The following is a 22,174-nucleotide window of genomic DNA, read 5'->3' on the forward strand; positions in this document are numbered from 1 at the left end:
AAACATTTGTGTGTAGATGGGTGAGAAAAAACATCTATTTAATCCAGTTAGAACTCTGTAACAAAACAAAATGTAGAATAAGTCAAGAGGTATACATAATTTCTGAAGGCACTGTATAACACATGGTGAGTAAGGGCAGTAAATTGTGGAGGAAATAGAACATTTAGTGAAAAACAGAGCGTTCTGTCTCCACCATCCTGATGGTATCTGGATATGAGGAGGAAATAACAAATGACCGTAAGTTTCCTTGGTAACGGAAATCATAGCAGCAGCAGCAGCAGCAGAAAACAGGACACATCGTCTAACTATGTCATAGCAGACAACAGAGCCCCGGGGCAGAAATCCTGTTAGCTAAAGGCCCACCACGTCTCAATGTGATTAGACCTGGGAGAGAATGTCCTTCAGAAACATAACCTCCTCCCTGTCACTCCCATCCCCAGTCTGAAGGCAAATGGAATGGCAAGAGTAGCAACAGGTAGGCAACCTATTATTACGGAAGACCAGAGAGGACATATGAATAAATAAATACAACCTATTACTACGGAAGACCAGAGAGGACATATGAATATATAAATACAACCTATTACTACGGAAGACCAGAGAGGACATATGAATAAATAAATACAACCTATTACTACGGAAGACCAGAGAGGACATATGAATAAATAAATACAACCTATTACTACGGAAGACCAGAGAGGACATATGAATAAATAAATACAACCTATTACTACGGAAGACCAGAGAGGACATTTGAATAAATAAATACAACCTATTACTACGGAAGACCAGAGAGGACATATGAATAAATAAATACAACCTATTACTACGGAAGACCAAAGAGGACATATGAATAAATAAATACAACCTATTACTACGGAAGACCAGAGAGGACATATGAATAAATAAATACAACCTATTACTACGGAAGACCAGAGAGGACATATGAATAAATAAATACAACCTATTACTACGGAAGACCAGAGAGGACATATGAATAAATAAATACAACCTATTACTACGGAAGACCAGAGAGGACATATGAATAAATAAATACAAGTGCATTGTTATGTCGAGATCACGACTTACAGTATTTCTCATGATCACTACATAACAATAGTTGTTTGGTCGAAAGTACAATCCATTCATTTATTCAGATGCACGATAACCACATCATCAAGGAGCCATGTGATCGCAATGCCGTCGTGGGGCATTTAAGCCCTGAACGATGCCTGACAGGCAATTCTGTCTCCCAGGCTGTGTGCCGCCCCAAAGAACACAGCCAATCGCATGCAAGGAAAAACACAGCTCACTTGGCTAGTTTTATGAGCTAGCTCGCAAGCTACACTATTCAAATTTAGTGGATTTGGCTATTTCAGCCACGCCCATTGCTGACAGGTGTATACAATTGAGCACACAGCCATGCAATCTTCATTGACAAACATTGGCAGTAGAATGACCTCACTGAATAGCTCAGTGACTTTCAACATGGCATCTTCATAGGATGCCACCTTTCCAACAAGTCAGTTCGTCAAATTTCTGTCCTGCAAGAGCTGCCGCGGTCAACTGTAAGTGCTGGTATTATGAAGTGGAAACGTCTAGGAGCAACAACGGCTCAGCCGCAAAGTGGTAAGCCACAAAAGCTCTCAGAACGGGACCGCCGAATGCTGAAGCGCGTAGAGAGTAAAAATGGTCTGTCCTCGGTTGCAAAACTCACTACCGAGTTCCAAACTGTCTCTGGAAGCAACGTCAGCACAAGAACTGTTCACCGGGAGCTTAATGAAATGGGTTTACATGGCCAAGCAGCCACAAACAAGCCTAGGATCACCATGCGCAATGCCAAGCATCGACTGGAGTGGTGTAAAGCTCGCCGCCATTGGACTCTGGAGAAGTGGAAACACGGTCTCAGGAGTGATGAATCACGCTTCGCCATCTGGCAGTCCAACGGAGGAATCTGGGTTTAGCGGATGCCAGGAGAACGCTATCTGCCCGAATGCATAGTGCCAACTGTAAAGTTTGGTGGAGGAGGCTGGGGCTGTTTTTCATGGGCTAAGTTTCATGGGCTAAAGACAATGAAGCAGCAAACTTTGTGGAAATTAATATTTGTGTCATTCTCAACTTTTGGCCACGACTGTACAATAAGGCCATGACAACAAAAAGACAACCGTCACACAGTGGCAGAGTAAATTGAACTACAAATGTGTTTCTTTCATAAAAGAAAACTGAGAACAACATCTGTCTGGTGAAGTCCAAGAAGCAAATATTGCAAGTAAAATAAGAAATGTTGACTTGCGCTACTTGTAGACTAGTTGAACGCCAATGCCATCCTCCTCTCTTTAATTTTGGCATAACAGTCCATGGCTCTGTCATACAGTACTAGGCTACATATTGTAGAATAACCTACAGGCATAATCATAATCTACAAACAACGAACACAATTGCATTTTATCCAGTGGTGTAAAGTACTTAAGTAAAAATACTTTAAAGTACTACTTAAGTAGTTATTTGGTGTATATGTACTGTTTACATTTTTTTTACAACTTTTAATTTTACTCAACTACATTCCTAAAGAAAATAATGTACTTTTTACTACATACATTTTTCCTGACACCCAAAAGTACTTAGCAGGACAGAAAAATTGTCCAATTCACACACTTATCAAGAGAACATCCCTGGTCATCCCTACTGACTCTGATCTGGAGGACTCAGTAAAGATACACACTTTGTTTGTAAATGTAATCTGAGTGTTGGAGTGTGCCCCTGGCTATCCTTAAATAAAAAAATAAAAAAAGTGTTGATAATGCTCTTCTAGTGTAAGAGCTGTTTGAAAAGGCTGCCTGAAATTTCAACCTGTTTGGTGGGATGGAGTTTTGGCCTGCCTTGTGACATCACCAGGCAGAAAATTAGTCGATAGACCAATAAGAAAAAGAGTTCCAAACCTCTCTTCCAATAACAGCTAGTTTTCAGACCACTCCCAGACAGTCTTAGCAACATTTAAATGATTTGATATTGAGATAAAAACAGCTGAATCTGACCTTAATTACAATACTTTTTCTGTTAACAGATCCCTCTGCACAATTTAAATTATAGTTTTTTAATTTCCAATGCAGAGTTAATGTGAGTAAATGTGTAGTGGCTAATTTTATAACTAATAGGCTATGTGTTTATAGATTGACTGAGGTGAATGAAGCTACAGCAACCAATGTGATAATGTCTGGAGTCAGTTTTGCTTGTTTTTTCTGTTCTCCAAATACAATTTTAGAGTTTTTAAATAGTATAGAAATGCCCGTAAATGAGCTTTAACTTTCTTAAAACTTCACTGACTACCTGCAAGGAGCTTTTTCTATGAAACAATCCTGACTTATCAGCCTCTGAGGCTGCTACTGAATCTGATCCAGGTCTGAGGCTAAAACTGGATCTTATCAGCCTGTCAGGAATGGAGCTCACCCACTCTGTAAATGTAAATATTATCCATAAAACATAAAGTGTCCCATACAATGGTATACTGTATTTATCAGTTATGCAAGATAACAAACAGCATAACCAACAAGCTAGCTAGCTAACAAGACTACCTAGCTAGCTCACTCGCTCACAAGACCAGCCAAGTTAGCTGCGTTGTGGCTTGCATGTAATTGGCTGTGGTCTTGGGGGTGGCACACAGCCTGGGAGACAGAGTTGCCTGTCAGGCATCGTTTAGGGCTTAAATGCCCCACGAGGGCTTAGCTCTCCCAAGAGCTCTTAGCTCAAGGTAAATGACATTTAACTTGCTTACACTTCTAACTTATTAACAGATAATGAGCTCCAAACACAAATGAATGAATTATGTCAGCATGAAATGTACCATCCCTTAGTGTAATGTAACAGTACAAATTTTAGACCGTCCCTCGCCCATACCCGGGCGCGAACCAGGGACCTTCTGCACACATCAACAGTCACCCTCGAAGCATCGTTACCCATCGCTCCACAAAAGCCGCGGCCCTTGCAGAGCAAGGGGAACTACTACTTCAAGGTCTCAGAGCAAGTGACGTCACTGATTGAAACGCTATTTAGCGCCCACGCTAACTAAGCTAGCCGTTTCACATCTGTTACACTCACCCCCCTTTTGACCTTCCTCCTTTTTTTTCCGCAGCAACCAGTAATCCGGGTCAACAGCATCAATGTAACAGTACAAATTTAGACCGTCCCCTCGCCCATACCCGGGCGTGAACTAGGGACCTTCTGCACACATCAACAGTCACCCTCGAAGCATCGTTACCCATCGCTCCACAAAAGCCGCTTGCAGAGCAAGGGGAACTACTACTTCAAGGTCTCAGAGCAAGTGACGTCACTGATTGAAACGCTATTTAGCGCCCACGCTAACTAAGCTAGCCGTTTCACATCTGTTACATAACAATCAATAAAAACGTGGGAGCCGGTCCATCGTGGGCTCTACCGCCTCAGCCATACTGTCTATCTATCATCAATACGTACACTCCTATTTATAGAGTTTATCTTGTGATCTCGACAAAACATATTTTGTTATGTCGTGATCATGAGGTAAAAAGTTGTGATCGACATAACGAGGGAATTCTTTTTTTAAATTCACATGTCCTCTCTGGACTTCTGTATACTCTAAAGCTGATCCCATAGATCTTTATTTCTGAGCTGTTTCTATTGCAACGTATTGTCTACACTGTACTACGCAGATCAAAGTCCAAAACATGTATTTGTATTAACAATACACTTACAATTATGGCAAAACAAAACCCTTGTATTTTGAATTGCATTCCACAAGAAGTAGAGAATGACAGATGTGGACGCATTACAACTAGCCATTAAAAGATGAAAGAACACCTAGTTCATTATGCATGTATTTGCCTGCCGTGTTCCATCTTTGCAGCTGGCCTTACCCAAAGGAGTCGAATACAAACTTTAGGATGTGTGAGCCCGTCTAGAGTCAACAGTCCTCAATATTTCAGGACCATGCCCCAGATTCAGACGGTGGGATGAAGTAGAATACTGGCACATCTTTATGAGACTGCTCTGTTCTCTGCCAACTGAATCAGAGATGGTCCCTGCATTCTGTGGCTGACAAGGAGACAGTGGGATGTCTGCAACGCACTTAGGGAGAACAGAGTTCCCTAACTTCCATGTACATGACACATTAACAACTGAGGAATGACTTATGAGAAATGTCAATCCAACTTTACCTAGCACTATTGTACGGTCTGCATTTATAGACTGGACTTATGGTCTTGAAAAGTCTGGCACATAAATGTTGAAAATGAAATCCCCAAAAATGTCCAAAGTAATTAGATAAAGATGAGCTGTAGTTAAAGTACGCCACAAAGATGAGCTGTAGTTAAAGTACGCCACAAAGATGAGCTGTAGTTAAAGTACGCCACAAAGACGAGCTGTAGTTAAAGTACGCCACAAAGATGAGCTGTAGTTAAAGTACGCCACAAAGATGAGCTGTAGTTAAAGTACGCCACAAAGATGAGCTGTAGTTAAAGTACGCCACAAAGATGAGCTGTAGTTAAAGTACGCCACAAAGACGAGCTGTAGTTAAAGTACGCCACAAAGATGAGCTGTAGTTAAAGTACGCCACAAAGATGAGCTGTAGTTAAAGTACGCCACAAAGATGAGCTGTAGTTAAAGTACGTCACAAAGATGAGCTGTAGTTAAAGTACGTCACAAAGATGAGCTGTAGTTAAAGTACGCCACAAAGATGAGCTGTAGTTAAAGTACGTCACAAAGATGAGCTGTAGTTAAAGTACGCCACAAAGATGAGCTGTAGACGTATGGCATGACTCAGCATGTTTGTGCATGTCCTCTTAGTAACAAGTGGTGTCCCTTATCATCCAATACCTCCTATCCCCTCCACACTTCCAATACCCCCTCCACCTTTCCAATACCCGCTATCCCCTCCACACTTCCAATATCCCCTCCATACTTCCAATACCCCCTCCACACTTCCAATATCCCCTCCACACTTCCAATACCCCCTCCACATGTCCAATATCCGCTATCCCCTTCACACTTCCAATACCCCCTCCACACTTCCAATACCCCTCCACATGTCCAATACCCGCTATCCCCTCCACACTTCCAATATCCCCTCCACACTTCCAATACCCCCTCCACACACTTCCAATACCCCCTCCACACTTCCAATACCCCCTCCACACTTCCAATACCCCCCCCACACTTCCAATACCCCCTCCACACTTCCAATACCCCCTCCACACTTCCAATACCCCCCCCCCACACTTCCAATGCCCCCCCCCCCACACTTCCAATACCCCCCCCCACACTTCCAATACCCCCTCCACATTTCCAATACCCGCTATCCCCTCCACACTTCCAATACCCTCTCCACACTTCCAATACCCCCTCGCACACTTCCAATATCCCCTCCACACTTCCAATACCCCCTCCACACTTCCAATACCCCCTCGCACACTTCCAATACCCCCTCGCAAACTTCCAATACCCCCTCGCACACTTCCAATATCCCCTCGCACACTTCCAACACCCCCTCCACACTTCCAACACCCCCTCCACATACTTCCAACACCCCCTCCACATACTTCCAACACCCCCTCCACATACTTCCAACACCCCCTCCACATACTTCCAACACCCCCTCCACATACTTCCAACACCCCCTCCACACTTCCAACACCCCCTCCACACTTCCAACACCCCCTCCACACTTCCAACACCCCCTCCACACTTCCAATACCCCTATACCCGTTCCATAATGCGTGATTACCTGTAATCATTGTAGCATCCACATTCATGTGTTCAGAAACATATTCTATTCTTATTTACAATAACAGTGACTCCAAAATGACGCAATACAATATTTATCATGAATTTCTATTGGGCACAAAATAATCTGAAACACAATCAAAACAAACTGCAAATGCAACCAACACGTTTGTAGAGACACAAGCAAAACACTAAACTTTTGACTACATTAATACAAATAAGTGAATTTGTCCAAATACTTATGACACCTTCACCTTCACCTCTTCACTAGATACATAAGTGCTAAACGGTAAAACAGATATATGTAGGAAAATACCCTCAAATAAAAAAGGTGACATTCTGTACTGTTGCCTCATGAAGACATTTTAATAATCTCGAAATCCCAAATGCTGAAGTTTAGAGGCAAATTATACAGTTTAGTTTCACTGTCCAAATGAAAACATAGGGGAGTGTTATTCTTGGTGTAAAGTGTCAAATATATAAATAATAATCCACAGCGATACCTCAATCACAGTGGTCAGGTCTGCACCTACATGATTAGGATATTATTATTTAGCTACATATGGACTGCATTATATCCACTAATCTAATGCGTCTGCATTGGCATGCAATTATCTCCACAATTGTGTGTGCGAGAGCGAGTGATCACGTGGATGCAAACTCACAGCAGGTGTGAAGCATGGGGTATGCTCTCCACACCACATTTTACAAATAAAAATACAACCAGTTTGCATTGACCTGTAAAGCACTTATCTTCTAAAATGGGAAAATGAGGTGTATTTGCCCAATCATCCTTTTAGGGAAGCTAACAGTCACCCTCGGTTACCATAGAAACCAACAGGTAAGTGGTAGAGAAGTGCTTCTTCCTCCACAGCGTGCTACCCCGTTCTAAAAACAGTGACCTACAAAAATACGCCCACTGCCGTGCAGAGGCCATGGCCAGGCTCTTCGGCTCTCCTCCTCCTCTCACTGAGGGGAGTGTGTGGCATAAAGTCAACACTGAGAGGATGTGTGTTTGAGGCTGTTTTAACAGACATGTAAAACACATACAGGAGTGTCTCTGTCACACACACACACACACACACACACACACACACACACACACACACACACACGGCTGTATGGGAATCCCTTATTTAAGACAGACAGACATGGTTTTTGGACACATTAAGTTTCACATGTTTTTTGTTCACTACTTTCAGCTACATCTGGTCTCCCATCCAGGGACCAACCAGAACCAACCCTGTTTAACTTCAGAGGTAAACCAGCAGTAGGATGCAGGGTGCTATGCTGCTGGAAAGGAAACTTAATACAAAAAGTATATTACAAAACCATATTCATTCCACAGTGGGCCTAGTGGCTTCAATTAAGACCTAGACAACCAGCTGAGGAGAGTTCCTTTATAATTGGTGACCTAAATTCATCAATCAAGTACAAGGGAACAATCACATGTGGAAGTTTCACATTTAAAGGTTTTTCACATGTGAAAGTGCAATGCCATTTCCACATTTGCAGTTCTTACATGTGAATCTGCAAATTTGACTTTCACATGTGAAATTGCAAAAGGATGTGTTAACATGTGAACTCTAAATTTAAAATCAGCAGTGTGTATTCATTGTGCCAAAGGAAGCCAGGGTTCCCCAAATATTTTACTAATAATAATGATCAAATAGTTTATTTCGTCTCTCTCTGTGTTTTCATAATTTTCTGTCAATTCACAAGTGGCTGAATCTCACCGGAGAAATAATCAGAGCTGTCTCAGTACGTGTTGCCCATGTATCAGAGCTGTCTCAGTACGTGTTGCCCATGTATCAGAGCTGTCTCAGTACGTGTTGCCCATGTATCAGAGCTGTCTCAGTACGTGTTACCCATGTATCAGAGCTGTCTCAGTACGTGTTACCCATGTATCAGAGCTGTCTCAGTATGTGTTGCCCATGTATCAGAGCTGTCTCAGTACGTGTTGCCCATGTATCAGAGCTGTCTCAGTACGTGTTACCCATGTATCAGAGCTGTCTCAGTACATGTTGCCCATGTATCAGAGCTGTCTCAGTACGTGTTACCCATGTATCAGAGCTGTCTCAGTACGCGTTGCCCATGTATCAGAGCTGTCTCAGTACGCGTTGCCCATGTATCAGAGCTGTCTCAGTACGCGTTGCCCATGTATCAGAGCTGTCTCAGTACGTGTTGCCCATGTATCAGAGCTGTCTCAGTACGCGTTGCCCATGTATCAGAGCTGTCTCAGTACGTGTTGCCCATGAATCAGAGCTGTCTCAGTACGTGTTGCCCATGTATCAGAGCTGTCTCAGTACGTGTGCCCATGTATCAGAGCTGTCTCAGTACGTGTTGCCCATGTATCAGAGCTGTCTCAGTACGTGTGCCCATGTATTGGAACATGTCTGGACCAAAAGAGTATGGCATGTTGCATTTGACTGATTGATGCCAGCAAGCATTGGCCTCCCATGATAAACAAAATTATAAAATAAATAGCTTGAGCTTAGCTCAACTGTGGCTTGTCCTGTTGCAACAAAATTCCTCAAGGAAGGCCAGTTTGGATTTTGGCTTCACACCAATCAATCCCATCCTAAGGAAAACGTCATTATGGTCAGAAAACATGTCTGTAGTGTACTTGTGTTGATATCGTGCAGTAGCTAGCTTGCTAAATCTGACTTTTCCTAAGACATGGATGGAGATGGGGATTTGGACTTGTGGTTTTGACTTAATTCTCTGTACAGGCCAAGGATTATGATGGTGATTTGTTCTAGCCATAAATGTATATATTGTGCCACTGGCCTGAGATGACTGAAGTACAATAAGTAGCCTAGTACTGTATGACAGAGCCATGGACTGTTATGCCAAAATTAAAGAGAGGAGGATGGCATTGGCGTTCAACTAGTCTACAAGTAGCGCAAGTCAACATTTCTTATTTTACTTGCAATATTTGCTTCGTGGACTTCACCAGACAGATGTTGCTCTCAGTTTTCTTTTATGAAAGAAACGCATTTGTAGTTCAATTTACTCTGCCACTGTGTGACTGTTGTCTTTTTGTTGTCATGGCCTTATTGTACAGTCGTGGCCAAAAGTTGAGAATGACACAAATATTAATTTCCACAAAGTTTGCTGCATCAGTGTCTTTAGATATTTTTGTCAGATGTTACTATGGAATACTGAAGTATAATTACAAGCATTTCACAAGTCTCGAAGGCTTTTATGACAATTACATGAAGTTGATGCAAAGAATATTTGCAGTTTTGACCCTTCTTTTTCTGCAATCCGCCCTGGCATGCTGTCAATTAACTTCTTGGCCACATCCTGACTGATGGGAGCCCATTCTTGCATAATCAATGCTTGGAGTTTGTCAGAATTTGTGGGTTTTTGTTTGTCCACCAGCCTCTTGAGGATTGACCACAAGTTCTCAATGGGATTAAGGTCTGGGGAGTTTCTTGGCCATGGACACAAAATATCGATGTTTTGCTCCCCGAGCCACTTAGTTATCACTTTTGCCTTATGGCAAGGTGCTCCATCATGCTGGAAAAGGCATTGTTCGTCACCAAACTGTTCCTGGATGGTTGGGAGAAGTTGCTCTCGGAGGATGTGTTGGTACCATTTTTTTTTCATGGCTGTGTTCTTAGGCAAAATTGTGAGTGAGCCCACTCCCTTGGCTGAGAAGCAACCCCACACATGAATGGTCTCAGGATGCTCACCTTGTCTTCTCCGGACAAGCTTTTTTTCCGGATGCCCCAAACAATCGGAAAGGGGATTCAGAGAAAATAGCCCAGTCCTCAGCAGTCCAATCCCTGTACCTTCAGTCTGTCCCTGATGTTTTTCCTGGAGAGAAGTTGCTTCTTTACTGCCCTTCTTGACACCAGGCCATCCTCCAAAAGTCTATGCCTCACTGTGCATGCACTCACACCTGCCTGCTGCCATTCCTGAGCAAGCTCTGTACTGGTGGTGCCCAGATCCCGCAGCTGAATCAACTTTAGGAGACGGTCCTGGTGCTTTCTGGACTTTCTTGGGCGCCCTGAAGCCTTCTTTACAACAATTGAACCGCTCTCCTTGAAGTTCTTGAGGATCCGATAAATGGTTGATTTAGGTGAAATCTTACTGGCAGCAATATCCTTGCCTGTGAAGCCCTTTTTGTGTAAAGTAATGATGACAGCGCGTGTTTCCTTACAGGTAACGATGGTTGAACAAAGGAAGAACAATGATTTCAGGCACCACCCTTCTTTTGACGCTACTAGTCTGTTATTCAAACTCAATCAGCATGACAGAGTGATCTCCAGCCTTGTCCTCGTCAACACTCACACCTGTGTTAACGAGAGAATCACTGAGATGATGTCAGCTGGTCCTTTTGTGGCAGGGCTGAAATGCAGTTGAAATGTTTTTTGGGGGGATTCAGTTCATTTGCATGGCAAAGAGGGACTCAGAGGGGCAATTAATTGCAATCCATCTGATCACTCTTCATAACATTCTGGAGTATATGTAAATTGCCATCATACAAACTGGGGCAGCAGACTGTGAAAATAAATATTTGTGTCATTCTCAACTTTTGGCCACGGTGGTGTATGAACTAACAGGTTATAGAGCAAACAACACAATTATCACAACACAGGTTGTAATATGGCTTTTTTTTTGACTGGCTTGGCTGGTCTTCCTCAGTGATTTTATCTACGCACCGCTACTGAATTGAACATATGTGAAAAAATTGTTTCACGTGCTAAATTTAAACTCAACATGTGAAAACAGTGGTTTGTGTTTTTTTGATCAGCTTGAAACAAATACATAGAGAATTGGGTCAAGACACAGCCAGAGAGACCTTTCATTGTGATGGAGTAAAGTCAATGACTGGCCTCTGTTTTTAAGAGGTCTGTTCCTGATGAAGAAAACATGATTGGTATTTACACATGTTGTGTATGTGTCTCTCCAAATGCCTCCAAAAATACAGAACATCTACATGACTACACAGACAAAGAGCTGAGAAACGCTCAGTCTGAAAGAAATTTGCACCGAACAACTTAGCTTCTACTCTGCAATTACCATTTTTTCCATCTGATTAACTCATAAAATAAATGCACTCTGCACAAACGGCACCTTATTGTTGATTGCTGAAAGCATTAGAAAATGCCAAATTACCCTATCAAGAAGTTGATTACAAGATGATTTGATGTTGAGCACGGGGGGAACATCGGGAATCCACGCTTCTGTCTCTTAGTGATGCAATAGGCTTGGATGATTAGCATATTAAAATCTCAACGTTGTTTCATTTACAGTTAATCTAAATCACTGTGCTCCATTTCCAATCCACAAACAGATAGTCCTCCTCAAGGCCGAGCTCCTTTTACCATTCACATGACCCATCACATACAGCCAGCCAGAGAGGTACCATTGCTCTAGATTGAGAGTCAACTACGGGTCAGACTCATTCCAGAGTTGTCCCTTCATTAGGCCTGTAATGGTGTGATGGATAATGGGGGAGAGGGTTTGACTTACGATAAGCTGTTCTCCAGCCGCCCGCCAGTGGATCCAATGATCTCCCCCAGAGTGCAGAAGGTCTGACCCAGGAAGTCCTGGTGGAGAGAGCCTGGGGTCAGTCTTATGACCCGTCTGATCAGGTTTGGAGTCAAATCCATTTAAATTCATGAAGTAAACCAAATTCCAATTCCAAATTTTCCTAATTGAAAAGCATTGAAGAGAATTGGAATTCGAGGTAGAATTTCAGTGTTCTTCCTGAGTGGAAATGGAATTGACCCCAACCCTGTTTCTAACAGCAAGGCAGTTCACAGTACCACAGTACGTGCAGTGCTTTCAGATGGTGGTGAGTAAGATGTAATACAGCTAGGACATCCCACATGCCAGGTTGAAACCAAAGTTATTCAAAGTGGTTGAAGACATTGGGAGCCATTGTGACAATGAAAACTATTCATTTTATAATCTGGACATACGGTACGTTATCAAAAAGGCTAAAAGAACAAGATCACTTATTTATTTTAAACCAAATCTCTATTTTTTTTATGTAAATGCCATCTTATAGAAGTGTCCAGACACTTTTTTCTCGATTTCACTTAGTTGTGAGAAACGTACCAGCAATAGACTTCCTCAGGCTCATTCTGCAGTATCGGGGCAGTGATAAAATATTAGCAAATGTTCCAAAAACATTAAAATACATCCTTTTATACTCTCAGTATAGTGAGCTCTCCAGGAACAGGGTTGGAGTGAAAACCTACAGGACGGTAGCTCTCCAGGAACAGGGTAGGAGAGCCCTGCACTACATTATTCTGTTTAAAAAAACAACTAGCCTACTGTAGCTCTGGCTTTGAAGTCTCCTCTCAAAGTGCTTTACCTGAGATTTTGATATAGTGGGAACGGCTGAATGAGACTATGGTTGACATGACTGCTTGGTTTTGAGCCAACGTTTGTCCTTGATTGGAACAGAAAAAACACCCCACAGACATCACATTGGACAAGCGAAAACAGGAGTGTAAAAAAAAACACATCTCACATCATGAATGTGTGTTGTGAAATACAAATCAGTAGACGTTACATGACATGCCATAATGACTGACATTACAACAATAAATGTCTTTACTAGGTGCATCGATACTAACCTTCTGCTCTCCCGGATTTTGTTGAGGTCAAAGGGAATAGAACACAGTCAGAGGTCAAATCTAAAATACAATATTGCATTCATGCAAAGACAACAAGCTTCCTTCTGATAACTATCCTTCCTCTGTACTGTCAGTATTGGCATAACATTGCATAATGAACAACATAACATTAACAACATGATGCATTATATACTGATGGGAGACACTTACAAATTTAGAAATATTTGAACTTCTGGAGTCCACATTGTATCTGCAAGAAACCAAACATAGTTAGGTACAAATCACTCCAAATGACAAACTATATCAGTGTGAATAGCCAGTTCAGATATTAGATAAGTTTGCTTCTTACGAACTAAATGGGCAAATCTAATTATCTCTAAAATAACCTTGAATTTAACAGGGATGTTTCTGCAGGAGGGAGGAGGGAAACAATGTAGAAGGGTCGAGAATATACTCCCTGTTTGCTAACATTAGAACATCCACTGACTGTTGGACTATACCGCTGACAGACTGTCTCTGAATCCTATTCACTGTGGATATGAAGCCAATCATCTACCTCGGGCCTCAGGACTGTGATGCTTGCTTAACTTTTTCCTTGGTCAAACTCAATAGCTCATTGGTTCATAACATTTATTTTGTCTCATCATTTGGGAGTTCTGTCTGACTGTAGGGTGTCTGTTATGCTGGAGTAGACTGATTGATTATTTGCAGTTTGTTAAAAATTAATATTGGCCTTGCTAACACCTGAACCACACTGATTGTTTCTAAGAGCTTTGTCACAGTGCAAAACCATTGCAATTGATTCTTGATTGATTTTCCAGAGCTTAAATAATAGCACCTGAAACAGTCGGAGCAAGAGCTCTACACAGTAATAGCTTGATAACAACCTATTTAAAGGGCATAATTCAATCTTTAACAGTAGTTATGTAAAACGTCATTTTCTCCCCACATCCCTATGATACAAACGTCTAACATGTAGCCACAAATAGTTATTCAAATAAAATACTTTTCGCAGTTCAACACTAGAATTTTGCAGTTGCATATTACCTGACTTTGAAGAGCAGATAGAACAGTCTATAATGAATAACAGACTGCTCAACAAAACCTACTGTGTATCACTGACTACATTAAAAAGCTATACTGATCTTTCTCTAGTATTGATCTGGACTAAGAGGTGTGGTGGCTGACCAGAATAACCAAGTGGACATAGAGATAGCACTTAAATCACGGTGATAAATGAAAAGGCTCGTTCTTCAGAAAGTATTTACACCCCTTGACTTTTTACACATTTTGTTGTGTTACAGCCTGAATTTAAAATTGATTTAACATAGATTTTGTGTCACTGGCCTACACACAATACCCCATAATGTCAAAGTGGAATTATGTTTTTCTAAATTCTTTACAAATGAAAAGCTGAAATGTCTTCAGTCATTAAGTATTCAACCCTTTTGTTATGGAAAGCCTAAATAAGGTCTGGAGTAAAAAAGTAACATAATAAGTTGCATGTGTTTAACATGATTTTTGAATGACTACCTCATCTCTGTACCCCACACATACAATTATCTGTCAGGTCCCTCAGTCGAGCAGTGCATTTCAAACACAGATTCAACCACAAAGGCCAGGAGGTTTTCCAATGCCTTGCAAAGAAGGGCATCTATTGGTAGATGGGTAAAAATGTCAAAAGCAGATATTGAATATCCTTTTGAACATGTTGATGTTATAAATTACACTTTGGATGGTGTACCAATACACCCAGTTTCTAAAAAAGATACAGGAGTACTTTCTAACTCAGTTGCCGGAGAGGAAGGAAACCACTCAGGGATTTCACCATGAGGCCAATAGTGACTTTCAAAAGTTGGTGGTGGCCCCCTCACTCATGGTGGCCCCCTCACTCTTCCGAGAGTGAAGGCCGCCTCTGCGACCCGAAAGACTAACAAGGGAGCAAAGAAAATTCTTGAAACTACTTATAAATTGGTCCTATGTATACAACTAATAAAGTTTATTTAGGCTTTTAGCCTAGCAGTAGGTATTTCCCAGTTGGAGACAGATAGGTTGGTCACTTACACGTCAAAGCGGAGGTTCTGCTTCTCTTCGAAGAAGAAGTCCAGGAAAAACTTCCTCACAAAGTTTGGATTCAGTGTGTTGTCAATAACCTCTGTTCTGCCAAACTGAAACAGTAGCCAGGAAAAGGAAACACAGGTTACAGAGTGATACTTCATCTAACAGAACCTCTATGGAAAGACGGGTTACAGAGTGATACTTCATCTAACAGAACCTCTATGGAAACACGGGTTACAGAGTGATACTTCATCTAACAGAACCTACAGTGCCTTGCGAAAGTATTCGGCCCCCTTGAACTTTGCGACCTTTTGCCACATTTCAGGCTTCAAACATAAAGATATAAAACTGTATTTTTTTGTGAAGAATCAACAACAAGTGGGACACAATCATGAAGTGGAACAACATTTATTGGATATTTCAAACTTTTTTAACAAATCAAAAACTGAAAAATTGGGCGTGCAAAATTATTCAGCCCCTTTACTTTCAGTGCAGCAAACTCTCTCCAGAAGTTCAGTGAAGATATCTGAATGATCCAATGTTGACCTAAATGACTAATGATGATAAATACAATCCACCTGTGTGTAATCAAGTCTCCGTATAAATGCACCTGTACTGTGATAGTCTCAGCGGTCCGTTAAAAGCGCAGATAGCATCATGAAGAACAAGGAACACACCAGGCAGGTCCGAGATACTGTTGTGAAGAAGTTTAAAGCCGGATTTGGATACAAAAAGATTTCCCAAGCTTTAAACATCCCAAGGAGCACTGTGCAAGCGATAATATTGAAATGGAAGGAGTATCAGACCACTGCAAATCTACCAAGACCTGGCCGTCCCTCTAAACTTTCAGCTCATACAAGGAGAAGACTGATCAGAGATGCAGCCAAGAGGCCCATGATCACTCTGGATGAACTGCAGAGATCTACAGCTGAGGTGGGAGACTCTGTCCATAGGACAACAATCTGTCGTATATTGCACAAATCTGGCCTTTATGGAAGAGTGGCAAAAAGAAAGCCATTTCTTAAAGATATCCATAAAAAGTGTTGTTTAAAGTTTGCCACAAGCCACCTGGGAGACACACCAAACATGTGGAAGAAGGTGCTCTGGTCAGATGAAACCAAAATTGAACTTTTTGGTAACAATGCAAAACGTTATGTTTGGCGTAAAAGCAACACAGCTGAACACACCATGCCCACTGTCAAACATGGTGGTGGCAGCATCATGGTTTGGGCCTGCTTTTCTTCAGCAGGGACAGGGAAGATGGTTAAAATTGATGGGAAGATGGATGGAGCCAAATACAGGACCATTCTGGAAGAAAACCTGATGGAGTCTGCAAAAGACCTGAGACTGGGACAGAGATTTGTCTTCCAACAAGACAATGATCCAAAACATAAAGCAAAATCTACAATGGAATGGTTCAAAAATAAACATATCCAGGTGTTAGAATGGCCAAGTCAAAGTCCAGACCTGAATCCAATCGAGAATCTGTGGAAAGAACTGAAAACTGCTGTTCACAAATGCTCTCCATCCAACCTCACTGAGCTCGAGCTGTTTTGCAAGGAGGAATGGGAAAAAATGTCAGTCTCTCGATGTGCAAAACTGATAGAGACATACCCCAAGCGACTTACAGCTGTAATCGCAGCAAAAGGTGGCGCTACAAAGTATTAACTTAAGGGGGCTGAATAATTTTGCACGCCCAATTTTTCAGTTTTTGATTTGTTAAAAAAGTTTGAAATATCCAATAAATGTCGTTCCACTTCATGATTGTGTCCCACTTGTTGTTGATTCTTCACAAAAAAATACAGTTTTATATCTTTATGTTTGAAGCCTGAAATGTGGCAAAAGGTCGCAAAGTTCAAGGGGGCCGAATACTTTCGCAAGGCACTGTATATGGAAACATCAACTCCATAATTGATATCAGTATGAGCCATATGATAATCAATGACACAATGTCACTAAATCTAAGTATATGAAAGTTTAACATCACTAGCAATATTATCCACATACGTCAACCGTAACATTGGGATCAACTCAAAAACAATGATCAGGAAATCCCGAGTACTCTAAATGAAATAATCAGCACAGAGCCACAGCCATTACCAATACAGCCTGTGATCTAATCTACATCCTTAGTAAGTTAGAATCACCACTGGGTTTAAACCAATGGAGTGTTGTGTTCTAATTGCTGGCTCCTCAGCCAGAACAGAACCAATGGAGTGTTGTGTTCTAATGGCTGGCTCCTCAGCCAGAACAGAACCAAGGGAGTGTTGTGTTCTAATGGCTGGCTCCTCAGCCAGAACAGAACCAATGGAGTGTTGTGTTCTAATGGCTGGCTCCTCAGCCAGAACAGAACCAAGGGAGTGTTGTGTTCTAATTGCTGGCTCCTCAGCCAGAACAGAACCAAGGGAGTGTTGTGTTCTAATTGCTGGCTTCTCAGCCAGAACAGAACCAAGGGAGTGTTGTGTTCTAATTGCTGGCTCCTCAGCCAGAACAGAACCAAGGGAGTGTTGTGTTCTAATTGCTGGCTCCTCAGCCAGAACAGAACCAAGGGAGTGTTGTGTTCTAATTGCTGGATCCTCAGCCAGAACAGAACCAAGGGAGTGTTGTGTTCTAATGGCTGGCTCCTCAGCCAGAACAGAACCAAGGGAGTGTTGTGTTCTAATGGCTGGCTCCTCAGCCAGAACAGAACCAAATGAGTGTTGTGTTCTAATGGCTGGCTCCTCAGACAGAACAGAACCAAGGGAGTGTTGTGTTCTAATCAGAACAAAACCAAGGTAGTGTTGTGTTCTAATGGCTGGCTCCTCAGACAGAACAAAACCAACGGAGTGAGAGTGTCTGAGTGATTCTGTCTCAGCCGGCCGGCCCCAGGGCTGGAGCTCCATTTGTATCTACCAGACACGAATCCCCATTGGGCAGAGGGCCTGGCTGGTATGGTCCAACAGCACAGAGTAATGAGCTATTGATCCCTGCACTGCTTTAATACCCGGCTCATGACCTTAGCGCCCAGCGCACATAATCCCAGCTATCAACTCTGTCCCTCCCAATCCATTATCCGGCCTGGGAGGGGAGTTTATTGGAACCCTACCTACCTGGCATCCATCGACTAAGGAACCATCTGTCGTCACCTGAGACACTTCCACCTGTTCTATTTTGGGGCATTGTTTTCTGAGATAAGATTAGTTAATGGGTAGTGGAGCGTTGTGGGGAATGTTTGTGTATAAAACGGAAAGTGATTGAAATTGCTGTGAAGTGACTGAAACTAAGAGGGCAGAGCACTATAGTGTGTCAATGTTACAGTTAGCTAGAAACAAATAGATTTACTCTTAACATTTTACTTTTAGTTTACACCAACACATAAGTGCATATCATTTATCAACCCTTGTCTCAGTGTATGTGGTGGTGATCAGAAATAGAGAGATGGGAAGTGAGGGAATATGATTTGGCTTGTGAGTCTTCACTCAATGAATGGTACACATACGTATGTCTGTATTTGGGGATTGAAAGTTAACTGTGCTGATTATATAAAATATATACAGCACCAGTTAAAAGTTGGGACACACTTACTCATTCAAGCGTTTCTTACTTTTTTCTACATTATAGAATAATAGTGAAGAAATCAAAACTATTAAATAACACATGGAATTGTCACACCCTGTCACACCCTTTTTATGTCTCTATTTTGGTTTGGTCAGGGTGTGATTTGGGGTGGGCATTCTATGTTCTTTTTTCTATGTTTTGTATTTCTTTGTTTTGGCCGGGTATGGTTCTCAATCAGGGACAGCTGACTATCGTTGTCTCTGATTGGGAACCATACTTAGGTGGGAAAAAGCTACCTATGTTTTGTGGGTAGTTATTTTCTGTTTAGTGTTTTCTGCACCTGACAGGACTGTTTCGGATGAGTTTATTCTCTTTGTTATTTTGTTATAGTGTTCAGTATAAAATAAAAAGCATGAACACTTACCACGCTGCGCTTTGGTCTGATCCTTCATGCAACGACAACCGTTACAGGAATCCTGTAGTAACCCCCCCCCAAAGAGTGTTAAACAAATCAAAATATATCATCTTCAAAGTAGTCACCCTTTGCCTTGATGACAGCTTTGCACACTCTTGGCATTCTCTCAACCAGCTTCATGAGGAATGCTTTTCCAACAGTCTTGAAGGAGTTCCCACATACACTGAGCACTTGTTGGCTGCTTTTCCTTCACTCTGTGGTCCAACTCATTCCAAACCATTTCAATTGGGTTGAGGTCGGGTGATTGTGGAGGCCAGGTCATCTGATACAGTACTCCATCACTCTTCTTCTTGGTCAAATAGCCCTTACACAGCCTGGAGGTGTGTTTTGTCATTGTCTTGTTGAAAAACAAATGACAGTTCCACTAAGCGCAAACCAGATGGGATGGCGTATAGCTGCAGAATGCTGTGGTAGCCATGCTGGTTAAGAGAGCCTTGAATTCTAAATAAGTCACCTGAAAAGCACTCGCACACCATCACACCTCCTCCTCCATGCTTCACTATGGGAACCACACATGCGGAGATCATCCGTTCAGCTACTCTGCGTCTCACAAAGAAACGTAACCAAAAATCTAAAATGTGGGCCAAAGGACAGATTTCCAGCAGTCTAATGTCCATTGGTCGTGTTTCTTGGCCCAAGCAAGTCTCTTCTTATTGGTGTCCATTAGTAGTGTTTTTTTTGTAGCAATTCGACCATGAAGGCTTGATACCCTCAGTCTCCTCTGAACAGTTGATGTTGAGATGTGTCGGTTACTTGAACTCTGTGAAGCATTTATTTGGGCTGCAATTTCTGAGGAGCAGTTAATTCTAATGAACTTATCCTCTGCAGCAGAGGTAACTCTGGGTCTTCCTTTCCTGTAGCGGTCCTCACGAGATCCAGTTTCATCATAGCGCTTGATGGTTTTTGCAACTGCACTTGAAGAAACATTCAAAGTTCTTGAAATTTTCCGGATTGACTAACCTTCATGTCTTAAAATAATGATGGACTGTCGTTTCTTTTTGCTTATTTGAGCTGTTCTTGCCATAATATGGACTTGGTCTTTTACCAAATAGGGCTTTCTTCTGTATACCACCCCTACTTTATCCCAACACAACTGTTTGGCTCAAACGCATTAAGAAGGAAAGACATTTCACAAATTATCACAACTGTTAATTGAAATGCATTCCATGTGACTACCTCATGAAGCTGGTTGAGAGAATGCCAAGAGTCTGCAAAGCTGTCAAGGCAAAGGGTGGCTGCTTTGAAGAATCTCAATTTAAAATATATTTTGATTTGTTTAACTTTTTTGGTTACTACATGATTCCATATGTGTTATTTCATAGTAGATGTCTTCACTATTTTTCTACAATGTAGAAAATAGTAAAAATAAAAGAGAAACCCTTGAATGAGTAGTTGTGTCCAAACCTTTTTACTGGTACTGTATTTTATTTGGCACATACACCGGATAGCTGCTGTGCAATGTGTTGTTCTACAGGGTCAGCCATAGGACAGTGCCCCTGGAGCAAATTAGGGTTAAGTGCCTTGCTCAAGAGCATATAGATTTTTCACCTTGTCGGCTCGGGTCTTCGAACCAGCAGTTTCTGGCCCAACACTGACCGCTAGGCTACCTACCACCCTATAATTATGCCCGCTCTTTGATTAGCCCTGTCGCAATGAAAAAGGTAGTGGAAGACGTCTTGCTGTAAGGGGATCGACTCAGACAAAGCCCTTAATGACATTCTTTAGTCAAGCAGTGTTGACTTATTAAATATATAAACAAACAAAAACCGTCAGCACTGTGGCAGAGATTCAATTGGTTCTGCGCTTTAGGATAAAGGTTCTCTCAAAAGAAATGCAAGAAGAGGATATTCAAGAGAGGTAGAGGGAGCGATAGAGATTGAGAGAGATAGAGGGAGAGAAAAAGACAAAGATAGAGATACAGATTGAGAGAGAAAGAGAGAGAGCACTTTGTGAATGAGCTAGCTTGCTGCTGATGATATTCCCAGCTAGACATTCCTCTGCATTGTGCAGTGCTCATGGCTTAGGCTGTGCCGGCTGGCATAGCAGCAGTTTTGCTATGTAGAGGGACTATCGGCAAAGTCGACAGAGAAGGGCCGATAGCCGACAGAGAAGGGCCGATAGCCGACAGAGAAGGGCCGATAGCCGACAGAGAAGGGCCGATAGCCGACAGAGAAGGGCCGATAGCCGACAGAGAAGGGCCGATAGCCGACAGAGAAGGGCCGATAGCCGACAGAGAAGGGCCGATAGCCGACAGAGAAGGGCCGATAGCCGACAGAGTAGGGCCGCTCCAAAAACCAAAGAAGAAGATGGAACAACATGAGTCTCAGTCTGGAAGGTTCTTACGTTTCCCCGAATTGTATGAATAAGTACCTTTAACAGAACAGCGAGTCAAGACGCAAATTAAAAAAAGGCTGAAAATAGAACTTCATTTTCAACTCACCTCCCTCCACTCTTTGGTTCCGATACCCTGCACATACAGCACAACCACTGCAGAGAGACAAAGAGAGAAGACAGAAGGCTATAGAACTGGAGAACATGGGGCCAATTGCATTTGTAGAGTGTTTTTCATTTACTGACATAAAATCACAAAGCTCTCTACATTGTAGAGCAACTATTAAAATAAAAATGCTTTAACAAGGTCAAAACATTGAAACTAATAGAGATCTAATTTGGTAGCATAGTATATGACAGTCATTAAATTCTCCCTGAAAACATATTTCTCTAATAAGCATTCAGAAAAAAAAACACT

At 42.0% G+C, this 22,174-nt stretch overlaps 1 protein-coding gene across 2 annotated transcripts in view; it reads right to left on the bottom strand.

The window, feature by feature from the left end:
• The window catches only part of LOC110531254 (copine-9-like), a 77,794-nt gene that overhangs the window by 36,150 nt on the left and 19,470 nt on the right, over positions 1-22,174 (bottom strand). For both annotated transcript variants that reach the window (XM_036988821.1, XM_036988822.1), the window contains exons 3-7: positions 21,866-21,912; positions 15,420-15,523; positions 13,566-13,605; positions 13,356-13,358; positions 12,241-12,317 (exon numbers count right to left, since the gene is read on the bottom strand). In XM_036988821.1, the coding sequence (XP_036844716.1) occupies positions 12,241-12,317; positions 13,356-13,358; positions 13,566-13,605; positions 15,420-15,523; positions 21,866-21,912 (271 nt within the window). The remainder of the gene's footprint in view (positions 1-12,240; positions 12,318-13,355; positions 13,359-13,565; positions 13,606-15,419; positions 15,524-21,865; positions 21,913-22,174) is intronic.

The sequence above is a fragment of the Oncorhynchus mykiss genome, chromosome 9 (genome assembly GCF_013265735.2).
Source record: "Oncorhynchus mykiss isolate Arlee chromosome 9, USDA_OmykA_1.1, whole genome shotgun sequence".
Lineage (NCBI taxonomy): Eukaryota > Metazoa > Chordata > Actinopteri > Salmoniformes > Salmonidae > Oncorhynchus > Oncorhynchus mykiss.